This window comes from Hyla sarda, chromosome 1 (assembly GCF_029499605.1).
Source record: "Hyla sarda isolate aHylSar1 chromosome 1, aHylSar1.hap1, whole genome shotgun sequence".
Classification (NCBI taxonomy): Eukaryota; Metazoa; Chordata; class Amphibia; order Anura; family Hylidae; genus Hyla; species Hyla sarda.
Window position 1 is genome coordinate 453,997,954 of NC_079189.1, and position 20,026 is coordinate 454,017,979.

General features: G+C 47.4%; 1 protein-coding gene across 3 annotated transcripts in view; it reads right to left on the reverse strand.

Moving 5' to 3' along the window:
- GLT1D1 (glycosyltransferase 1 domain containing 1) overlaps positions 1-20,026 on the reverse strand; it is a 135,440-nt gene that overhangs the window by 44,523 nt on the left and 70,891 nt on the right. For all 3 annotated transcript variants that reach the window (XM_056533636.1, XM_056533645.1, XM_056533625.1), the window contains exon 6: positions 7,224-7,280. In XM_056533636.1, the coding sequence (XP_056389611.1) occupies positions 7,224-7,280 (57 nt within the window). The remainder of the gene's footprint in view (positions 1-7,223; positions 7,281-20,026) is intronic.

The window sequence follows — 20,026 nt, forward strand, 5'->3', positions numbered from 1 at the left end:
TTTGTTTTTGCTGTGCAATTTGGGGGGGTGGCTCCCTCTGTAGCCGTGCCCTCCCCTATTTCACAGGAGGTGGTTTGGATTGATAGTGGATCCAACATGTCACCCAGTCAGAGGCTGTATGCCCAGCAGACGTGAGCGTTATGAGTGTTGGGCTCAGTATTTGTGTTAGGGTACCATCCAATATGAGGCCACCTCCGCGTGGTGGATGGAGGGGACACATTTTGATCAAAAAGTGCGCTAAGAGCCTCCATTTTGTTGACCAAGTGTGTTGCTGCCATTTTCTTTTTTTACCCATTAATTTTCCCAATTGTTCAAATAAATACATAGGAAGATAGTATTTAAAGTGGTTGCCAGAAATGAAAGATAAACAAATGCTTCTTTTTAGTAGCGGCTCCAATCTTGTCCATTGGTTATATCTTGCAGTTCAGTTCAGCTACGACTTACTTGTCCGTGGTCAGGAGTAGCAGTCATGTTTTTTTCCCCTTATACAAACGCTTTATCTGAAAGCTATGCAATTTTTTTTTAAACAGGGATAAAGGGCAAATCATAATTTCCTTGGTAGCTCCTGCCCTAGTCACATAAAACCCAAAGCAAATAGAAAATGACATACTGTTAGTAATTTGCTCAATAAGATGTCCAGAACTCCGAACATGGTTTAGTATTCAAGGCCAAATCTATCAAAATGAAAAAGATTACTAAATCCATATCTGCTGTCGGGGAAGAGTTGAAACATCCCTACATATATTCGAGGGCTGAAGGTCTGTTGCCACTTTTAGTTTTAAGTACGCACCATGATTTGCCACGCTGCAGAAGGTTCTGCCTATTCTGTTATATCTCCATGCTGCCAGGTTACTTGTGCAATGAAGTCATGCCTGCTTGGCAACTGTGAAATTAAAATGCCTGTGCACTTGAGCAATCAGCAGAAGTACCCGTACCTTGGCGTACACCTGAAACGTCGATGCGCAAACAGTTCTCTCTTTATTAAGAGGCAAGAGGCCAGCACTTCAAATGACTAGAGATGAAAAGTGTTTTTTAGCTAACATTGTTACAATGAAAAAATAAAACTGAAATAATGACTGTAATGAATTATATGGTGCAGTACTTACTGAGAAAGACAAAAAGCACTGAAAGCATTGATTGGAGTAAACAATGCAGAGATTCTATCAGCAACTTTCATCTGTTACATTCCGGGCTCTCCAGAAAGACAAAACAGCCTTGATTCCAATAAAGAGCTTTTCTGCCATACTTTTAATGAAGCTGAAGAATTTTTGAAGGTCTACATGTAAATAGTTTCGCTAACCCTTCAGGCCTGCTACGTTTGGGCTTTAAAGGGGTACTCCGGTGCTAAGACATCTTATACCCTATCTAAAGGATAGGGGATAAGATGCCTGATCGCGGGGGGTGGGGGGGGGGGGGGCTGCTCCGACCCCGTGATCGCCAGTAATCAGCCCCGGAGCGAACATGCTCCGGGTCTGATTGTAACGGGGGTAGGGGGTAAGATGTCTTAGTGCCGGAGTACCTCTTTAATGATGCAGTACATTTTTAGGTTTTTGCCGCTAAACAACCATAACCTTATTTCACTGATTTATGGTTGTATGTCTGTCATTAGAGAGGTTAGGCTATGTGTACACTGCCATTGTGCTCTAACCCATAAGGTTTTTTGTTTTTGTTTTTTTTGTTGCTTCAAACGGACCCTAAACTGGTTGGAGCACAACAGACACTGCTGGGTCCTGACAGGTCCCATTGGCTTTGAATAAGCTTTGAGGGGTTTCTGCCTGAGGTCCATTGTTACACAGGAGTTGAATGGAGAAGAAAAATCAGGACATACAGGATTTTTTTCTCCGATGAAATCCAGTAATTTGAATGGACATTGCTAGGGGAGCTCCTATGACCTAAGGTCAACGCTAATGTAAACTCAGCCTTATCTGGAAATAAAATTCACTAGATAAAGATACATAGGGGGATATTTATCAAAGGATTTAGACTGGTTTTTCCTGTCTAAATTTGTCGCACAGAAAGTCGCAGTCTATATATGTGACTTTTTTCCGACTTTTGCGGATTTGCGGACTTTTACGGATTTTTAGAACATGATGCATGCAAGTCTATTTTAGACAGAAAAATGCATTGGTGCTGAATTTATCAAAAGCGACTTTTCAGCGACAAGTCGCATCGGCTGAAAGTACGCTGAAATGTCAGTCCATGTTGGAGCAGGTTTAAATACAGTCTAAAGCATAGATCACAAAGTCTGTGCGCAGAATTTATCAAGAGCCGTGCGCCTTTTGATAAATTAGGCGCACAATAGACCGGCCTAACACTCTGTAGTTTGGTCTATATTGATGTGGGACAGCTTTGATAAATATCCCCCCATAGACTTTGATGTAGAAAAGGGTACAGCATTTGTTTTAATGCTCATGATAAAAGATTGTAAGGCTCACTAACACTGACATCTATTTTATTTATTTTTCAGTTTTATTCTGGAAGCAGTTCCTTATTTTTGATAAAAAAAATTTTTTTAAAGTTGATTGGAAAAAAAATAAAGACTTGGAATCAACATATAAAGGGCATTATTTACTGTAGGAGAAATGAGACTATGGAGGGAGTGGTCATGGCTAATTAATTGAAAGAATAAAATGGGGGCCTGGAAGACTTTCTTATGTGAAATAATATAACGTTTTTCTAACACTCTTGCACACCCCTCCTCTCCAACCTCAATGCTGATGCCTGGTTTACTCCTTATATGCCTCTCCCCAACATGTATTGGTTACTATTGTCCAGAAAACGTCGCTTAAAAAGTACGAGAAGTCAATACTCCTGTATGTACATTCTGCAGTGCTCTAATATGAAAGTGTAGGGGGCTATGGAAAGAACAGTATAAGAGAGTGACAAATTGTGCACAACGGTGTCATGTACACATATCTACACAAAGTGTGTAGATTACACCTGCAAGATTCATATGTTTAGTGGTGGTTACATCTCTGACCTATTTAATAGACCCGTGAGCAGGTTTTTATGGTATAAAGTAAAAGCATCCCAGCACTCACGATGGATGTCTGAATCACCTCAAGTGTTTAGTAACATAACTCACATCAATAGCATACAGTGGGGCAAAAAAGTATTTAGTCAGCCACCAATTGTGCAAGTTCTTCCACTTAAAGGGGTACTCCCGTGGAAAACTTTTTTTTTTAAATTAACTGGTGCCAGAAAGTTAAACAGATTTGTAAATTACTTCTAGTACTTTTTAGGGGCTGTATACTGAAGAGAAATCCAAAAAAGGAATGCATTTCCTCTGATGTCATGACCACAGTGCTCTTTCCTGACCCCTGCTGTTCATTTTAGGAACTGTCCAGAGCAGCATATGTTTGCTATGGGGATTTTCTCCTGGTCTGGACAGTTCCTAAAATGGACAGCAGAGGTCAGCAGAGAGCACTATGGTCATGACATCAGAGGAAATGCATTTCTTTTTTGGATTTCTCTTTAGTATACAGCCCCTAAAAAGTACTTGAAGGATTAAGATTTTTTTAATAGAAGTGATTTACAAATCTGCTTAACTTTCTGGCACTAGTTGATTTAAAAAAAAAAGATGAGAGAGGTGTATCATTTTCATCATAGGTATACCTCAACTATGAGAGACATAAGAAATAAAAATCCATAAAATGACATTGTTTGATTTTTAAAGAATTTATTTTCTAATTATGGTGGAAAACAAGTATTTGGTCACCTACACACAAGCAAGATTTCTGGCTCTCAAATACCTGTAACTTCTTCTTTAAGAGTCTCCTCTGTCCTCCACTCGTTACCTGTATTAATGGCACCTGTTTGAACTTGTTATTAGTATAAGACACCTGTCCACAACCTCAAACAGTCACACTCCAAACTCCACTATGGCCAAGACCAAAGAGCTGTCAAAGGACACCAGAAACAAAAACGTAGGCCTGCACCAGGCTGAATAGGCAAGCAGCTTGGTGTGAAGAAATCAACTGTGTGAGCAATTATTAGAAAATGGAAGACATACAAGACCAACTGATAATCTCCCTCGATCTGGGGCTCCATGCAAGATCTAACACGGGGGAACCTAGTGAATGATCTGCAGAGAGCTGGGACCAAAGTTACAAAGGCTACCATCAGTAACACACTACCAGGGACTCAAATCATGCAGTGCCAGATGTGTCCCCCTGCTTAAGCCAGTACATGTCCGGGCCCATCTGAAGTTTGCTAGAGAGCATTTGGATGACCCAGAAGAGGATTCAGAGAATGTCATATGGACAGATTAAACCAAAGTAAAACTTTTTGGTAAAAACTCAACTTGTCGTGTTTTGAGGAGAAAGAATACTGAGTTGCATCCAAAGAAGACCATACCTATTGTGAAACGTGGGGGTGGAAACATCATGCTTTGTGGCTGTTTTTCTTCTAAGGGACCAGGTTGACTGATCCATGTAAAGGAAAGAATAAATGGGGCCATGTATCGTGAGATTTTGAGTGAAAACCTCCTTCCATCAGCAAGGGCGCTGAAGATGAAGCGTGGCTGGGTCTTTCAGCATGACAATGATCCCAAACACACCGCCCAGGCAATGAAGGAGTGGCTTCGTAAAAAGCATTTCAAGGTCCTGGAGTGGCCTAGCCAGTCTCCAGATCTCAACCTAGATGACTTACAGAAAACATTTGACCTCTGTCATTGCCAACAAAGGGTATTTATAACAAAGTATTGAGATTAACTTTTGTTATTGACCAAATACTTATTTCCCCCATAATTTGCAATTAAATTCTTTAAAAATCAGACAATGTGATTTTATGGATTTTTTTTCTTTTTCTCATTATGTCTCTCAAAGTTGAGATATACCTATAATGAAAATTACAAGCCTCTCTCATCTTTGGGAGAACTTGCACAACTGGTGGCTGACTAAATACTTTTTTGCCCCACTGTAGATGTAGCATGATAGCAACACACGTGTGACGCTATCATGCTACATCAATGCCATTGATGTGAATTATTTTAATTAGGGATCGACCGATTATCGGTTTGGCCGATATTATCGTCCGATAATCACGATATTGGACATTATCGGTATCGGCAATTACCTTGCCGTTATGCCGATAATGCCCCGCTCCCCAGCCAGAGACGACCATCGCCGCCGCTGACCCACTGCCTCCCCCCATCCTCTGCCCACATACCACCGCCGCTGCCCCATTGCCTCCCCCATTCCTCTGAACACATACCGCCGCCGCCCCATCGCCTACCCCCATCCCTGGTGTTATAATTACCTGTTCCCGGGGGTCCGCCATCCTTCTGGCTCCTGCGCTATTGCTGTGCGCTGTGCTGCGTAATGACGAGTGACGTCCCCAAAGCGACGTCACCGTCAGTGCGCACAGTGACAGCGCAGGACGCCGACGGAGCCAGAAGGATCGCGGACCCCTGGGAACAGGTAATTATAAGACCGGGGATGGGGGGAGGCGATGGGGCAGCGGCGGTATGTGGGCAGAGGATGGGGCAGCGGCGGCGGTATGTGGGCAGAGGATGGGGGGGGGTAGGTGATGGGGCAACTGTAGTGGTTAGACTCAGAACCCCAGGACAGGCAGGGGGAGGGAAGCGGGTGGGGGCAGCGGTCTCTGGCACCGCAAAAGCCGCTACAGTTCATTGATTTAAAGTGCCCGCTTTAAATCATTGATCTCAATGGCTTCTGCCCCGCTGGAGGGGGGTTGAAATAGCCGATAACTTATACCAGAATATCGGTATAAGTTATTGGCAATCGGTCTGAAAAGTGACAGATTATCGGTATCGGCCCTAAAAAATTGATATTGGTCGATCCCTAATTTTAATAAACACTCGAGGTGATTCAAGCACCTGTCCGCGAGCACCACGCTACACTTAGGTGTGCCGACTCCTTCTTCCTTTGTCTAAAGTAAGGGCATGGCTGTATGGGGCTTTTGACCCACAGATATGGGGATTTTACTTGCACATGTGAAATTAAAATAGAATTGATGATTACAATGGATACAAAGCAGTGAGATATCCAGTCTGTACAATAACAAACCAAAATGAATTTCACAATGGCAAGTATGTAGAAAAGCCTGGCTTATCAAGTTTATTTAATATAAAACACAGACAAATTGTGTAGAATTCTGAATCAAAAGATTCTCTTTTGGCAGCAATCCCCCAGAAAATACATATGTAAGGAGCCTATCCTCTTTGCTTCTCATCTAAAGCTTTTTCAATGGCTGAGGTGACAGATGCCAGAGGTTTTTATTCAAATTTGTCTTTTTTGTAAGGACACGAAACTTGGACCAGTTACAGTGAAAAAAAAAAAAAAAAAGTTAATCCAAGCCAGCCACAAGGATGATATTTTCTGTTTGAACGGTTCTTACAATTCATAGCTAGCTAAAGATGTAACACCGTAGGCTATGATTTATGCAGTGTGTCACAGGCTGGTGTTGCTCTGTTTTAGTAGGACATAGGTATTGAATAATGGCATGTACTTACTAATGTGACGAGCCTGTTTTCTAGAGCCGATTTATTTGTTATCCGCAGTTGGAATACTTGTATGACAGACGGAGAGGAACTAAATTCAATGGTTTTAACATCTTCATTCCTCCTAAAAGGCTTGTGTTTTGTCAGACAAAAGTCTACTGGGTAAATCTTAAGACAAAAGTTCTTTGCATGGTGCAATACTTTCCCCTTGAATCCATTCTTCTCCTCTGAAGGAAGGCTTTCAAATCTCGGCACCACTGCCTCTCACAATAGTGTATATACCCAATTATGTGCCCAAGAACGTGCAAGGATTTATTTGTCTTTTACTGGATTTTTTCTTTAACACAATATAACCATAGGATTTCATTTACGTTTTGTTTCTCTACAACTACTACTGAGAAAGATTGCACTGATTTCTGGAAATATGTATCTGTAGTTATCACAGCTTCAAACTGCAACAAATTTTAAAAAACTTTTTTTTTTTTTTTTTTAATTTCATTTTTTTCCGCTCTACCTTAGGTGCAGATTTATATATAAAAGAAAAAACGAATGTGCTAAACTGAGTGCCTTACAAAGACCCAGAAGAAAGCTAGCGGCAGTCTTATTTAGCTACTGAAAATTTGATATTTTAGACGGCAGACGCTCAATCTGTTTGATGAAAATAACATCTAATGTAAAATCCATGCTGTTTTATTCGGTGTAATTCTATAAAAAGCTGAATGTTTTTTCAGACAAACAGCTTATGGTTTTTATAACTTACCTGCATTGCGAAGGAAAGCTTCTAAATCAAAAGAAACATTTGGCGTGGTAAGAATTCCTACAATGAAACACAAAAACAAACTTTGTATAAGATAAGTATGCTAGACATGTTTCTTATGGTATGTGTATCATTATGTATTATATAGTTATACTAACAGAGTCTGGTCTTCATAGCTAACCCTTATGGAAACGAAAAAGCAACAATGACGCTCTCGTTCTCCTGTCCTGATATCAGGACATCCTATCCTGTCTTCCACACTAACTATTCTGTGCTCCTGCCTGCCGGACAGGATGTTTAAAAGTTCTGAACAATCTCTGCAGCCCAAGAATAATCCAATCAGTAGATGACCCGGAAGTCCCATGGACTTCTATGCAGAAAATTGGACAGCTTTGGCTCAGCCAAGTAGTAGAGTGCAATGCCACCCTCTTTCCTGGCTAATAACTTATTTCAGTGTGAAATTTCGGTGCAATCAACAACTTTTGACAAGTCTGAACAACATCTCAAAAGTTGTTTTTAATGACAATAACGCTTTTAATAATAAGGCTATATCCTCTGCGGGGCACCATGCCGGAGATCGCAGGGGGGTCACAGTGGTCAGGTCCCCCTCAATCTGACACTTATCCCCTATCCTTAGGGTAAATTTCTCTAACCGGTGTTACGCCTAGCGCTCCGGGTCCCCGCTCCTCCCCGGAGCGCGTACGGCGTCTCTCTCTCCGCAGCGCCCCGGTCGGTCCCGCTGACCGGGAGCGCTGCCCTGTCATGGCCGTTGGGGATGCGATTCGCACAGCGGGACGCGCCCGCTCGCGAATCGCATCCCAGGTCACTTACCCGTTCCCGTCTCCTGCTGTCATGTGCTGGCGCGCGCGGCTCCGCTCTCTAGGGCGCGCGCGCGCCAGCTCCCTGAGATTTAAAGGGCCAGTGCACCAATGATTGGTGCCTGGCCCAATTAGCTTAATTGGCTCCCACCTGTTCCCTGGCTATATCTAGTCTCCTCCCTTGCACTCCTTTGCCGGATCTTGTTGCCCTTGTGCCTAGTGAAAGCGTTTTGTGTGTTTAAAGCCAGTGTACCAGAACTCCTGCTATCTCCCCTGACTACGAATCTTGCCGCCTGCCCCCGACCTTTTGCTACGTCCGACCTTGCTTCTGCCTACTCCCTTGTACCTCGCCTATCTTCAGCAGCCAGAGAGGTGAGCCGTTGCTAGTGGATACGACCTGGTCACTACCGCCGCAGCAAGACCATCCCGCTTTGCGGCGGGCTCTGGTGAAAACCTGTAGTGGCTTAGAACCGGTCCACTAGCGCGGTCCTAGCCATCCCTCTCTGGCACAGAGGATCCACTACCTGCCAGCCGGCATCGTGACAGTAGATCCGGCCATGGATCCCGCTGAGGTTCCCCTGCCAGTTGCCTCTGATATCACCACGGTGGTCGCCCAGCAAGCCCGACAGATCGCCCATCTAACCCACCAGCTGTCGGAAGTGTCCACCATTGTGCACCAACTTCAGTCGCAACTTCTTCAGCAATCATCTCCTCCGCCAGCTCCTGCACCTCCTCCGCAGCGAGTGGCCACTCCTAGCCTCCGCCTGTCCTTGCCGGACAAATTTAATGGGGACTCTAAGTTTTGCCGTGGCTTTCTTTCGCAATGTTCATTGCACTTGGAGATGATGTCGGACCAGTTTCCCACTGAAAGGTCTAAGGTGGCTTTCGTAGTCAGCCTTCTGTCTGGAAAAGCCCTGTCATGGGCCACACCGCTCTGGGACCGCAATGACCCCGTCACCGCCTCTGTACACTCCTTCTTCTCGGAAATTCGAAGTGTCTTTGAGGAACCTGCCCGAGCCTCTTCTGCTGAGACTGCCCTGCTGAACCTCGTCCAGGGTAATTCTTCCGTTGGCGAGTACGCCATACAATTCCGTACCCTTGCTTCTGAACTTTCCTGGAATAATGAGGCTCTCTGCGCGACCTTTAAAAAAGGCCTATCCAGCAACATTAAAGATGTTCTGGCCGCACGAGAGACTCCTGCTAACCTGCATGAACTCATTCATCTAGCCACTCGCATTGACATGCGTTTTTCTGAGAGGCATCAAGAGCTCCGCCAGGAAAAAGACTTAGATCTCTGGACACCTCTCCCACAGTCTCCACTGCAATCTGCGCCTAGGCCTCCCGCCGAGGAGGCCATGCAAGTGGATCGGTCTCGCCTGACCCTGGAAGAGAGGAATCGCCGTAAGGAAGAGAATCTTTGTCTGTACTGTGCCAGTACTGAACATTTTTTGGTGGAGTGCCCAATCCGTCCTCCACGTCTGGGAAACGCACGCTCGCACCCAGCTCTCGTGGGTGTGGCGTCTCTTGATGCTAAGTCGACTTCTCCACGTCTCACGGTGCCTGTTCGGATTTCTACGTCAGCCAGCTCTCCCCTCTCAGCCGTGGCCTGCCTGGACTCTGGAGCTTCTGGGAATTTTATTCGGGAGTCCTTAGTGAATAAATTCCGCATTCCGGTGACCCGTCTTGTCAAGCCACTCCACATTTCCGCGGTCAACGGAGCCAGATTGGACTGCACCGTGCGTTATCGCACGGAGCCCCTCCTAATGTGCATCGGACCTCATCACGAGGAAATTGTATTTTTTGTCCTTCCTAATTGCACTTCTGAAGTTCTCCTTGGACTACCCTGGCTTCAACACCATTCCCCAACCCTGGATTGGTCCACTGGGGAGATCAAGAGTTGGGGTCCCTCTTGTTCCAAGGTCTGCCTTCAACCGGTCCCCAGTACTCCCTGCCGTGACCCTGTGGTTCCTCCTGTATCCGGTCCCCCTAAGGTCATTAAGGACTCTGCCTGCCACAAGAAATACCTCTCCCCCCCTCCCAGTCCCATCAGGCAAACCTCTGTGTCCCCTCATGGCCCTCGTCCTGGTGTCACACTGCCCCGTGCCAAGTCTCGCCCTCTGCCCTCCCTCCCCATCCCTACTCCTGCTGTTCCGCCTGCTGTTGAGGAATCCCTCCATCCTTTCCCGGTGTCCTCATCCCAGGGGAGGCAGTTACCAGACAAAGAGAAGGGGAGACCTAAGGGGGGGGGGGTACTGTTACGCCTAGCGCTCCGGGTCCCCGCTCCTCCCCGGAGCGCGTACGGCGTCTCTCTCTCCGCAGCGCCCCGGTCGGTCCCGCTGACCGGGAGCGCTGCCCTGTCATGGCCGTTGGGGATGCGATTCGCACAGCGGGACGCGCCCGCTCGCGAATCGCATCCCAGGTCACTTACCCGTTCCCGTCTCCTGCTGTCATGTGCTGGCGCGCGCGGCTCCGCTCTCTAGGGCGCGCGCGCGCCAGCTCCCTGAGATTTAAAGGGCCAGTGCACCAATGATTGGTGCCTGGCCCAATTAGCTTAATTGGCTCCCACCTGTTCCCTGGCTATATCTAGTCTCCTCCCTTGCACTCCTTTGCCGGATCTTGTTGCCCTTGTGCCTAGTGAAAGCGTTTTGTGTGTTTAAAGCCAGTGTACCAGAACTCCTGCTATCTCCCCTGACTACGAATCTTGCCGCCTGCCCCCGACCTTCTGCTACGTCCGACCTTGCTTCTGCCTACTCCCTTGTACCTCGCCTATCTTCAGCAGCCAGAGAGGTGAGCCGTTGCTAGTGGATACGACCTGGTCACTACCGCCGCAGCAAGACCATCCCGCTTTGCGGCGGGCTCTGGTGAAAACCTGTAGTGGCTTAGAACCGGTCCACTAGCGCGGTCCTAGCCATCCCTCTCTGGCACAGAGGATCCACTACCTGCCAGCCGGCATCGTGACAACCGGGAGAGCTCCTTTAAATAATTTGTTTGATAACTATGGGGCGGAATAAGTCTTGTTTTGGGATCTAGTAATAGGAGTTTGGGTTAGATATGTATACTGCAGGTCCCTTTTAGCTCTAGCACAACATTTAATGATTAATACCCGCTTAAATCCTTTGTGTGCATTCTACAATGTAAATACATTGGTAGTTGAAGATGCCTTGGTCTTAAAACATGAGACTAATTCAGATTCAGGGTGTGAGAGTATATTTAAAGGGGTATTCTGGTGCTAAGACATCTTATCCCCTATCCAAAGGATAGGGGATAAGATGCCTGATCGCAGGGGTCCCGCCGCTGGGGACCCACGTGATTTTGCATGCAGCCCCCGTCAGACAGCTGTCACGCCCCCCCTCCCATAGGCTTGCATTGAGAGGGCGGAGCGTGACTTCACACGGGGGCGGAGCCGTGACATCACAATGCTCCGTCCCCCATGATCGCTAGTAATCAGACACGGAGCGAACACGCTCCGGGGACTGATTCTAACGGGGTGCTGCGTGCAAGATCACGGTCCCAGCGGCGGGACCCCCGCGATCAGGCATCTCATCTCCTATCCTTTGGATAGGGGATAAGATGTCTTAGCACCGGAGTACCCCTTTAAATTCAATCTCCAGGGATGTGAAGGTGTATAAGTAAATGTCTAATTGATTTCTAGCTGAATGAGGGTGTGATCTGACCATAAAATCAATCTTAAAACATCGTGAAACAGACTGTAAACCTCTTTGTTTAACAAAAAACTAATAATTTTAGAATGGAGAAAAGAAAAAGCAATCTCTCTCCCATGAAAACAGCACCATACATTGAAGAGCTCCAACTCATGCAATTCAGGTGTTGAATGTGATCTAGTAGTTAAAGTGTTATTCCAGGGAAAAACATCTTATCCCCAAAGGATAGGGGATAAGATGTCTGATCGCGGGGGGGGGGGGGGGGGGGGTCGCCTTGTCATATCCGTCGCCTTGTCTTTTTTCCAAAATGGCAGAAAGAATAGACATCGTGTATCTCTATTTTTAAAATATGTCTGTTCGATCTGTACCCACCCAATGGATATCATATGAACGTGTCCACCATACCTTAATCTGTGCTACCACTGATGCTTTATAATGGTGGAAAATATTGGGTAAACCAAGTCCTCCTACAGCCCTATTTTTGCTCATTAGTGGATATTTTATTCTGGGTTCATGATTTAAACAAACAACAAAAAACGTGGTCTCAAATGGCTGGAGGTGCTCAACCCCAAATGCGGTTGTGCATTTATACTGGGGGAGCAGATCCTGCCCTTGTAGTCCGTTGCTAAGGGCAATCCCCAGCATAAAAATGCATACAATGGAGGATGCCTGCAGCGGACTACAAGTGCCACAATAGAATCCTACACCAGATAAACGGTGTGGATGTGTAACAATTAGAATACAATACAGGAATATGGGTCACTACTGTGGTAGATGTATACAATGACATTGGCTATCCCTCAACACTGATGTTAAAATTGAGACATTCGCCAGTGTATCCTTATATGAAGGACACACCAGAGCCCGTACACCAACGCCAAGGTTTCTCAAGATGGTGCGAGACCTACGCTAATCCTACCTGTGCTTGATAAGCAAAACAGGGGCCAGTGGGCAATTACGGCAGCATTCGGTCGACTCACAACTTCCTCCCAGATACCCTCCAGCGTGACTGAGCACACATGCAATGGGAGGAGGGAGGCAAGCTGCAAGCCCCACCTGAGTTGGCTAATATGGGTGCCTGGCCTCACAGGTGCTACCTTAATGCTGCCTTGAAGACGGACTACAAGGGCAGGATCTGCTCCCCCAGTATAAATGCACAACCGCATTTGGGGTTGAGCACCTCCAGCCATTTGAGACCACGTTTTTTGTTGTTTGTTTAAATTTTATACTTGGAGGTGTGTAAACTCCAAAATTAATGTGCCTTGAATATCTTCAAGGCAGCATTAAGGTAGCACCTGTGAGGCCAGGCACCCATATTAGCCAACTCAGGTGGGGCTTGCAGCTTGCCTCCCTCCTCCCATTGCATGTGTGCTCAGTCACGCTGGAGGGTATCTGGGAGGAAGTTGTGAGTCGACCGAATGCTGCCGTAATTGCCCACTGGCCCCTGTTTTGCTTATCAAGCACAGGTAGGATTAGCGTAGGTCTCGCACCATCTTGAGAAACCTTGGCGTTGGTGTGCGGGCTCTGGTATGTCCTTCATATAAGGATACACTGGGGAATGTCTCAATTTTAACATCAGTGTTGAGGGATAGCCAATGTCGTTGTATACATCTACCACAGTAGTGCACCCATATTCCTGTATTGGGTTCATGATTTAGCCAGATGTCCCAGGATATCATTATTTTAACCTTAAGATGGTTGGAACCCTATAGGTAGAGCCCAGTATAGATAGAGGAGCTTTGGTAACAACATCATTTTAAAGGCCGCAATTCTCCCCAACCAGGACACCTCCTCCCCTTTATATTGTCCCAACTGATTGTAATTGTTTGATAAATGGGACATAGCTAATTTCATACAACAAGTGAAAGGTTCTTGTAATCTGAATTCCCAAATATATAATTTGAGTTGTCTGCCAGTCTAATTGATGTGTGAGCTTTAGAAAAGATGCAGTTGTTTTTGGAAGATTAATAGGGAGAGCTTGTGATTTAGATTTATTTAGTGAATAGTATGAAACTAATCTGAAATGTAATAACTTCAGTGTTGTGTCCATTGACTTAACAAGATTTGATAATGTAAAAATAATATCATCTGCATATAAAGAAATTGTGTGAGTTGATGCTTTAATTTTAAGACCAACTATATTAGGATTGGTTCTAATGAGTTGGGCAAAGAAAATCTGCAGTTTTGGTGTAAAAGGGGTACTCCAAAGGATAGGGAATAAGATGTCTGATTGCAGGTGGTCCAGCTTCTGGAACCCCCACGATCTTCGGGCCGGCACCCAGATGTTCTGAACATTTATGGGGGGGGGGGGGGGCATGATGGCTGTGATCGCTCATAACACCCCTTCCCAAAGACATGAATGGAGTCGGCGAGCTGCGAGGTTCGCTACGGGCCAATTTACTGTAAGTTCGCTTTAAATCTTATCCCCCTATCCTTTGCATAGAAAATAAGATGGCCAGGGACGGAATACCCCTTTAAGTATTTTTTTTTTAATTATTATTACTTTGTTCACTATGCAGGATCAATAATAATACATTTAATAGTTTAAACATTTCTTTTTTTTTTTAAACTGTTTTTATTGCAATGTAAGTGCTCAACACAATAAATACATACGAAAAGTATCAAAAGCTGGCGGTGAGAAATACAGGTATCATCCGACACCGTGCCGGAAAAAGGATGATCATTCATCAGCATGACACGAGCAGTTACATCAGCAATGAATCAACTAAAACACAGAAAACATTAAAACCAACCACCGTTTGGTGGGAACTCAAGAACTATGGAGAGGGAAACAAAGACAAACACAAAGACGAGACACTACAAACGCAAAAACATCACACAAATCCGTCCAGGTCAGGGAAGAGGAAGAGGGAGATGAGAAGGAGAGAGAAAGAGGGAGGGGGGGGGGGGGAAGAGAAAGTAAGGGGAAAAGGAGGAAGAGAAACAAAGAAGGGGGGAAATATCAGCCTAGGTCAGACGAGAAAAGAGAAATCAAGTAGCCGGGGAAGAAGACTGTGATAGAATGAGGTCTCTTGCTGCCAAGAACCTGGATACCGTGTATTGAGCATGGGGGGAGGCACACCAGGACGCCCATATTTTATAGAACTTGGCAGGGTTCTTACGATGTTTGTAAACCAGATACTCATAGTTCACTGAGGTGTTCACGAGGGCCTTCCAACCAGCAACCGTGGGAGTCCTAGAGTCCATCCAACGCAATGCTATGGCCTTGCGTGCAAGGAAGAGGACCTCCCTGAGGAAGATGATCTCAGTTGGCGACCACAGTTCCTCATCAAAAAGACCCAAAAGGCAGTGCCTCGGGAGCATCGGCACCGGCCGTCGAGTTAAGGAAGTAAGAAACTGTGTCACCTCGGACCAGAATGATGCTATATAATGGCAGGACCACATCATATGCATAAAGTCAGAGTCAGGATGTCCACAACGGTGGCAAGATGAGTCTGGGCGCCTACCCATTTTAGCCAAGCGTATCGGGGTGAGGTACGACTGGTGGAACATGTACAGCTGAATCAGTCTGTTGTTGATAGAGGGTGAGACGTGCAGATGTGAGGAGAGGGCATCATCCCACTCCTCATCAGTCATGTCAGCTACACAGCTCCTCCAGCGCGCCTCGACCGACAGCGGCTCCCCCCCCATCTTAGCATTCAAAAGGGCAGTATATAGAGCCGATATAAGTCCCCGGGGCCCCTGAGTGGTGAACACCCCAATAATCGGGAAGTGAGAGAATGGAGCACTAGACCCAGGGAATTGTACTTGGAAGGCGTGTCTGAGCTGGAGGTATCGGTAAAACGATCGTCTGGGGACAGATTTAACGTCAATAAAGTACTGGAAGTCCCTAAAGGCACTGCCATCATAGACATCACCAACGGAGATCACACCATGGGACCTCCAAAAGTGCGGATCCAGTTGGTCAGAGAAGTGCGGCAACGTAGGATCATGCCACAGTTGTCTGTCCAGCAGGTTGTCCGTAAAGGCAAATAAACGTTTAGCATAGGTCCAGAGTTTCAGGGCCAGTCTATGCAGAGGAAGCCAAGGGCCCCCCAGACCAACCCTACCCTCTAAGACGGGCCACAGGTGAGAGAGGTGTAGACTGTGGGCAAGGTGATGCTCACTATTGGGGAGGGGCTGCAAGGAAACCCAGTGTCTAAGATACCTGAGCTGGCCAGCCATGTAGTATAGCTGTAGATCGGGTAGTGACATACCTCCCTGAGTTCTAGGTCGCTGCAATGTGGTCAGTTTCAGCTTGGATCTATTAGAGCCCCAAATAAACGGGGGAAAGAGAGAATGCAGCTGTCTAAAAAAGGAGACTGGTACTATGGCTGACGCATGTTCTAACAGATAAAGACACTTGGGGAGAACCACCATTTTGATGAGATTAATGCGGCCCGCAACAGAAAGGGGCAGGGCAGCCCAAGTCCGGAATTTGGCACGGACATAGGATAGAAGAGGTAGAATGTTCGTCTGGTGATCCTCCCCAAACCGCCTGTTGATAATGATGCCTAAATATTTGAACTGATCTACGACCCGTAGGCCATGTAAACAATTCCCTACCGGAGAATCTCTGATGGGCATATACACCGACTTGCTCCAGTTGATCCTAAGACCCGAGTAAACCCCAAATTTGTCAATAAGGCCAATCCCCAAAGCCAGAGTGCACGCAGGATCAGACATGAATAAGATCATGTCGTCAGCATACAGGCCTACCCTATCCTCCCTCGAGCCAATGCTTATACCAGCGTATCCCGGATGCTGACGGATCCGGAGGGCCAAAGGTTCAATAGCAATAGCAAATAATAGGGGAGAGATAGGGCACCCCTGTCGCGTGCCCCTGCCCAGGGAAAAATAAGGAGAAAGAGCACCGTTGATGGACATACGCGCCCTTGGGGATCTATATAAAAGGGAAATCCATTTTATAAAGTTAGGCCCGAATCCAAATCTCCGAAGAGTTTCCAGCAGGAAGGACCACTCAACGGAGTCAAAAGCCTTAGCCGTGTCTAAAGAGGCCAGCGCCCAATCCCTCCCCCCAGTAGCCCCTAATTGGGTGAGTGTCTGGACCCTCCTGATGTTATCAGATGTGGACCTCCCAGGCATAAAGCCTGATTGATCTGCATGAATGATTTCCAAAATAACCCGATTCAGCCGGAGGGAGAGTATTTTAGCGAGCAACTTATAATCTAAATTGAGGAGGGAAATGGGCCTATACGAAGAACATTCCAGAGGGTCCTTATCCGGCTTCAAAATGACCACTATAGTAGCATCATAAAAGGACTCAGGCAGTACGTCAGAGGCAAACGCACAGTTATACATGGCCAGCAACACCGGAGCCAGCTGCTCCTTGTATTGCTGGTAAACTTCCACTGGAATGCCATCGGGGCCCGGCGACTTACCTCTCGCCAGGGCACCCAAGGCATCCTCCAGTTCTTCTATAGTCAGCTCCGACTCCAGAGAGGAGGCACTGACAGCGGACAGTCGAGGGAATGTGATGTCATCTAGGTAGTCAGACAGTTCCCGTGAGGAGTATGTGGCCTGAGAGGTGTATAAATCAGAGTAGAAGGAGACAAATCTGTCAGATATCTGGGAAGTAGTGGTCAATACAGTCCCATCCACCGAACGGACCTGTAGTACCGTCGGAGACTGGGCGTTCTGGTGTATAAGGTGGGCTAGTAATCTACTGGACTGATTTCCCATCTCAAAGGCCTTCTGTTGGGTAAAAAAAAGCTTACGAGCCGCTTTCTCCTGCAAATAATGTAGATACTGTCGCCCCGCGTGCAGCCATACAGTTTTATTGTCATCGGTCGGGTCAGTGATGTAGGTCCTTTCCAGGTCAGCACAGCGGTCCCCCAGCTCAGACTCCTCCCTCATCGCCTCCCTCTTAATATAAGATATGGCCGATTGTAAACACCCCCGTAGGAATGCTTTAGCGGTTTCCCATACTAAAATGGGGTCGTCAACCCCATTATGATCTACGAAGAACATGGATAGTTGTACAGGTATACCATCATGAGGGCCAAATAAGGACAGCCAATAAGGATTTAATTTCCAGCTTCGAATATTAGAAGGGCCAGGGGTCTGTAGGGTCAGTAGGAGAGGGGAGTGATCGGAGACCCCCCTAGTAACATACGCCACAGCCTGAACCATAGGGAGTACAAGTGGGTTACCCAACATCATATCTATGCGCGAAAGGGAATTGCCGCTAGCGGCCTGACAAGAATATACGCGGGCATGGGGATGCAAATGTCGAAAAGTGTCCCTCCAACCTAGCTCCTGAACCAGGGCGCTTAGCGGAGTCGGGGAAGAAGAAGGAACAATGCCAACCCCTCTCCTATCCAGAGCCGGGTCCATCACATTATTAAAGTCACCCATGCAGAGAACTCTAGCCCCTGGAAAAGAGGCAGCGAAAACTGCAGCTTGGTGGAGAACCTCCAGGGCACCAGGAGGAGGGACATAAATACCCAAGAGGACATAGGGGGAATTGTCAATAAGTGAAAAAATGAAAACAAACCTGCCCTCAGAGTCAACCCGAGTGTGCCTCGCCTCCCATCTCAGGGATTTGTGTACCATAAAAGAGACTCCCCTGGAATGTGAGGTGTGGCAAGAGTGCATCGTCCATTGCACCCAGGGCCTAGACAACCACCGAGTGTTAGGGGCAATTAAGTGCGTCTCCTGCAAACAAACCACAGTAGGTTGGTACTTACGTATAGTGGCATACACCAGAGATCGCTTACGAGGACAGCCAAGACCCCTCACATTCCACGAAAGATACCTAACGTTCGCCATGTAGAGAGAGTGAAGCTGAAATGAAAGGGATGGTGAGGGAAGAAGAGCAGGGGTAAAACGAGTACATGACGTGAAAGTAGAAGAGGGGGCAAGTAGGGGGGCGACAGAAGGGAGTGGAGGAGCAGGGAAACCACAGAGAAGGAACGCAGGGAAGAGGGAAAAAGGGCAGGCAGCCCGACCGGGACGTACATAAAACGAAACAGACACAAAACACCAGACAAAGACAAAACAAGAGGGTCATAAACAGATGCAACAAGCAAAAGGCCAATGGCCTAGGGCCCAGAGAAGATGTATAATACGGGGGGAACCGTGTAAATCGAGGTCGCAGGGAAACGAGACCTCACAACCTGCCACCAGGGACAAACAGCAGCACCATCAATTAACTAGGGTACATAAACAAGGGGAAATACGGGTGGGCCATAATCCGGGCAATATGCCGCACAGTGTATCGAGTATGAGCAGGTCAGATTAACATGCAGTCCCGAGGTAGCAACCGGGCTTCAAGTCCCGCCAGCAGAGTGGTAGCGGGTCATCAGAACTGCTGCAGTCTCGGGTGTATGGCAGCATTCACCAGTGTATTACCGGGTCCCCTGCGGGGAAGTCCAGCATAGGGAAAAGGGATAAACGGTACAGGGAGGATGCAGGGTCCGTTGGGTACAGGGCAGCATGAGGAAGGGGTCTGCATGGGTCCGGCATGAGAGGGAGCATACAGTTACTGAGGGGCAGTCCACGGGGGGGGGAGGGGGGGGGGGGTAAGACAGCAAGGTCGGGTGGGGTATCCAGGTGGGGTATGCAGGTACGGAGAGTAAAAGTCCACGGGTGAAGGTGGCAGTTGGGTGCTTCCCAGAGTGTATATGCTCAAGGGGGAGTAGGCCATGAGGGGACCGGGAGATGGGTACAGGGGTACACCAGGGGGCCCAAAAGCAGGTCACTGTAGACAGCAGTACTCACAGTCCACCGGCAGTCCGGGAGCACCAGACAGTGCGATAAACAGCAAGGCCCAGCCAGGCCCAAATGGCGTTCAGGACCTCAGCGCCTCACATTGCGCCTCCTTGAGGCCCACTCGTCAGCCTCCTGCGGGGTAATGAAGAAGATGGCTCTCTCACCGTCCACAACCCTCAGTCGGGCTGGGTACACCATAGAATAGGGTATCGCCATGTCCCTCAGCTTCCGCTTCACTGCTTGGAAGGTGGCACGCTTCTTCTGCAGGTCCTGGGAGAAGTCAGGGAATATCGACACAGGAGACCCATTGAAGGTGAGTTCTGGCAGGCGACGGAGCAGTCGTAAGGCGATGTCCCGGTCGTTGCAGTTCAGCATTCTGGCTAGAAGCGGCCTCGGCGGGGCCCCCGGCGGGAGGGGGCGAGTCGGGACCCGGTGTGCCCTCTCCACCGCGAAGGTGGTAGTGAACGGGGCATCAGGCAACAGCTCACGCAGCCATTTTTCGACAAAGGAGCCGGGGTCCTGTCCCTCAGAGTGCTCCGGCAGGCCAACAATTCGGAGGTTGTTCCTCCGCAACCGGTTCTCCAGATCGTCT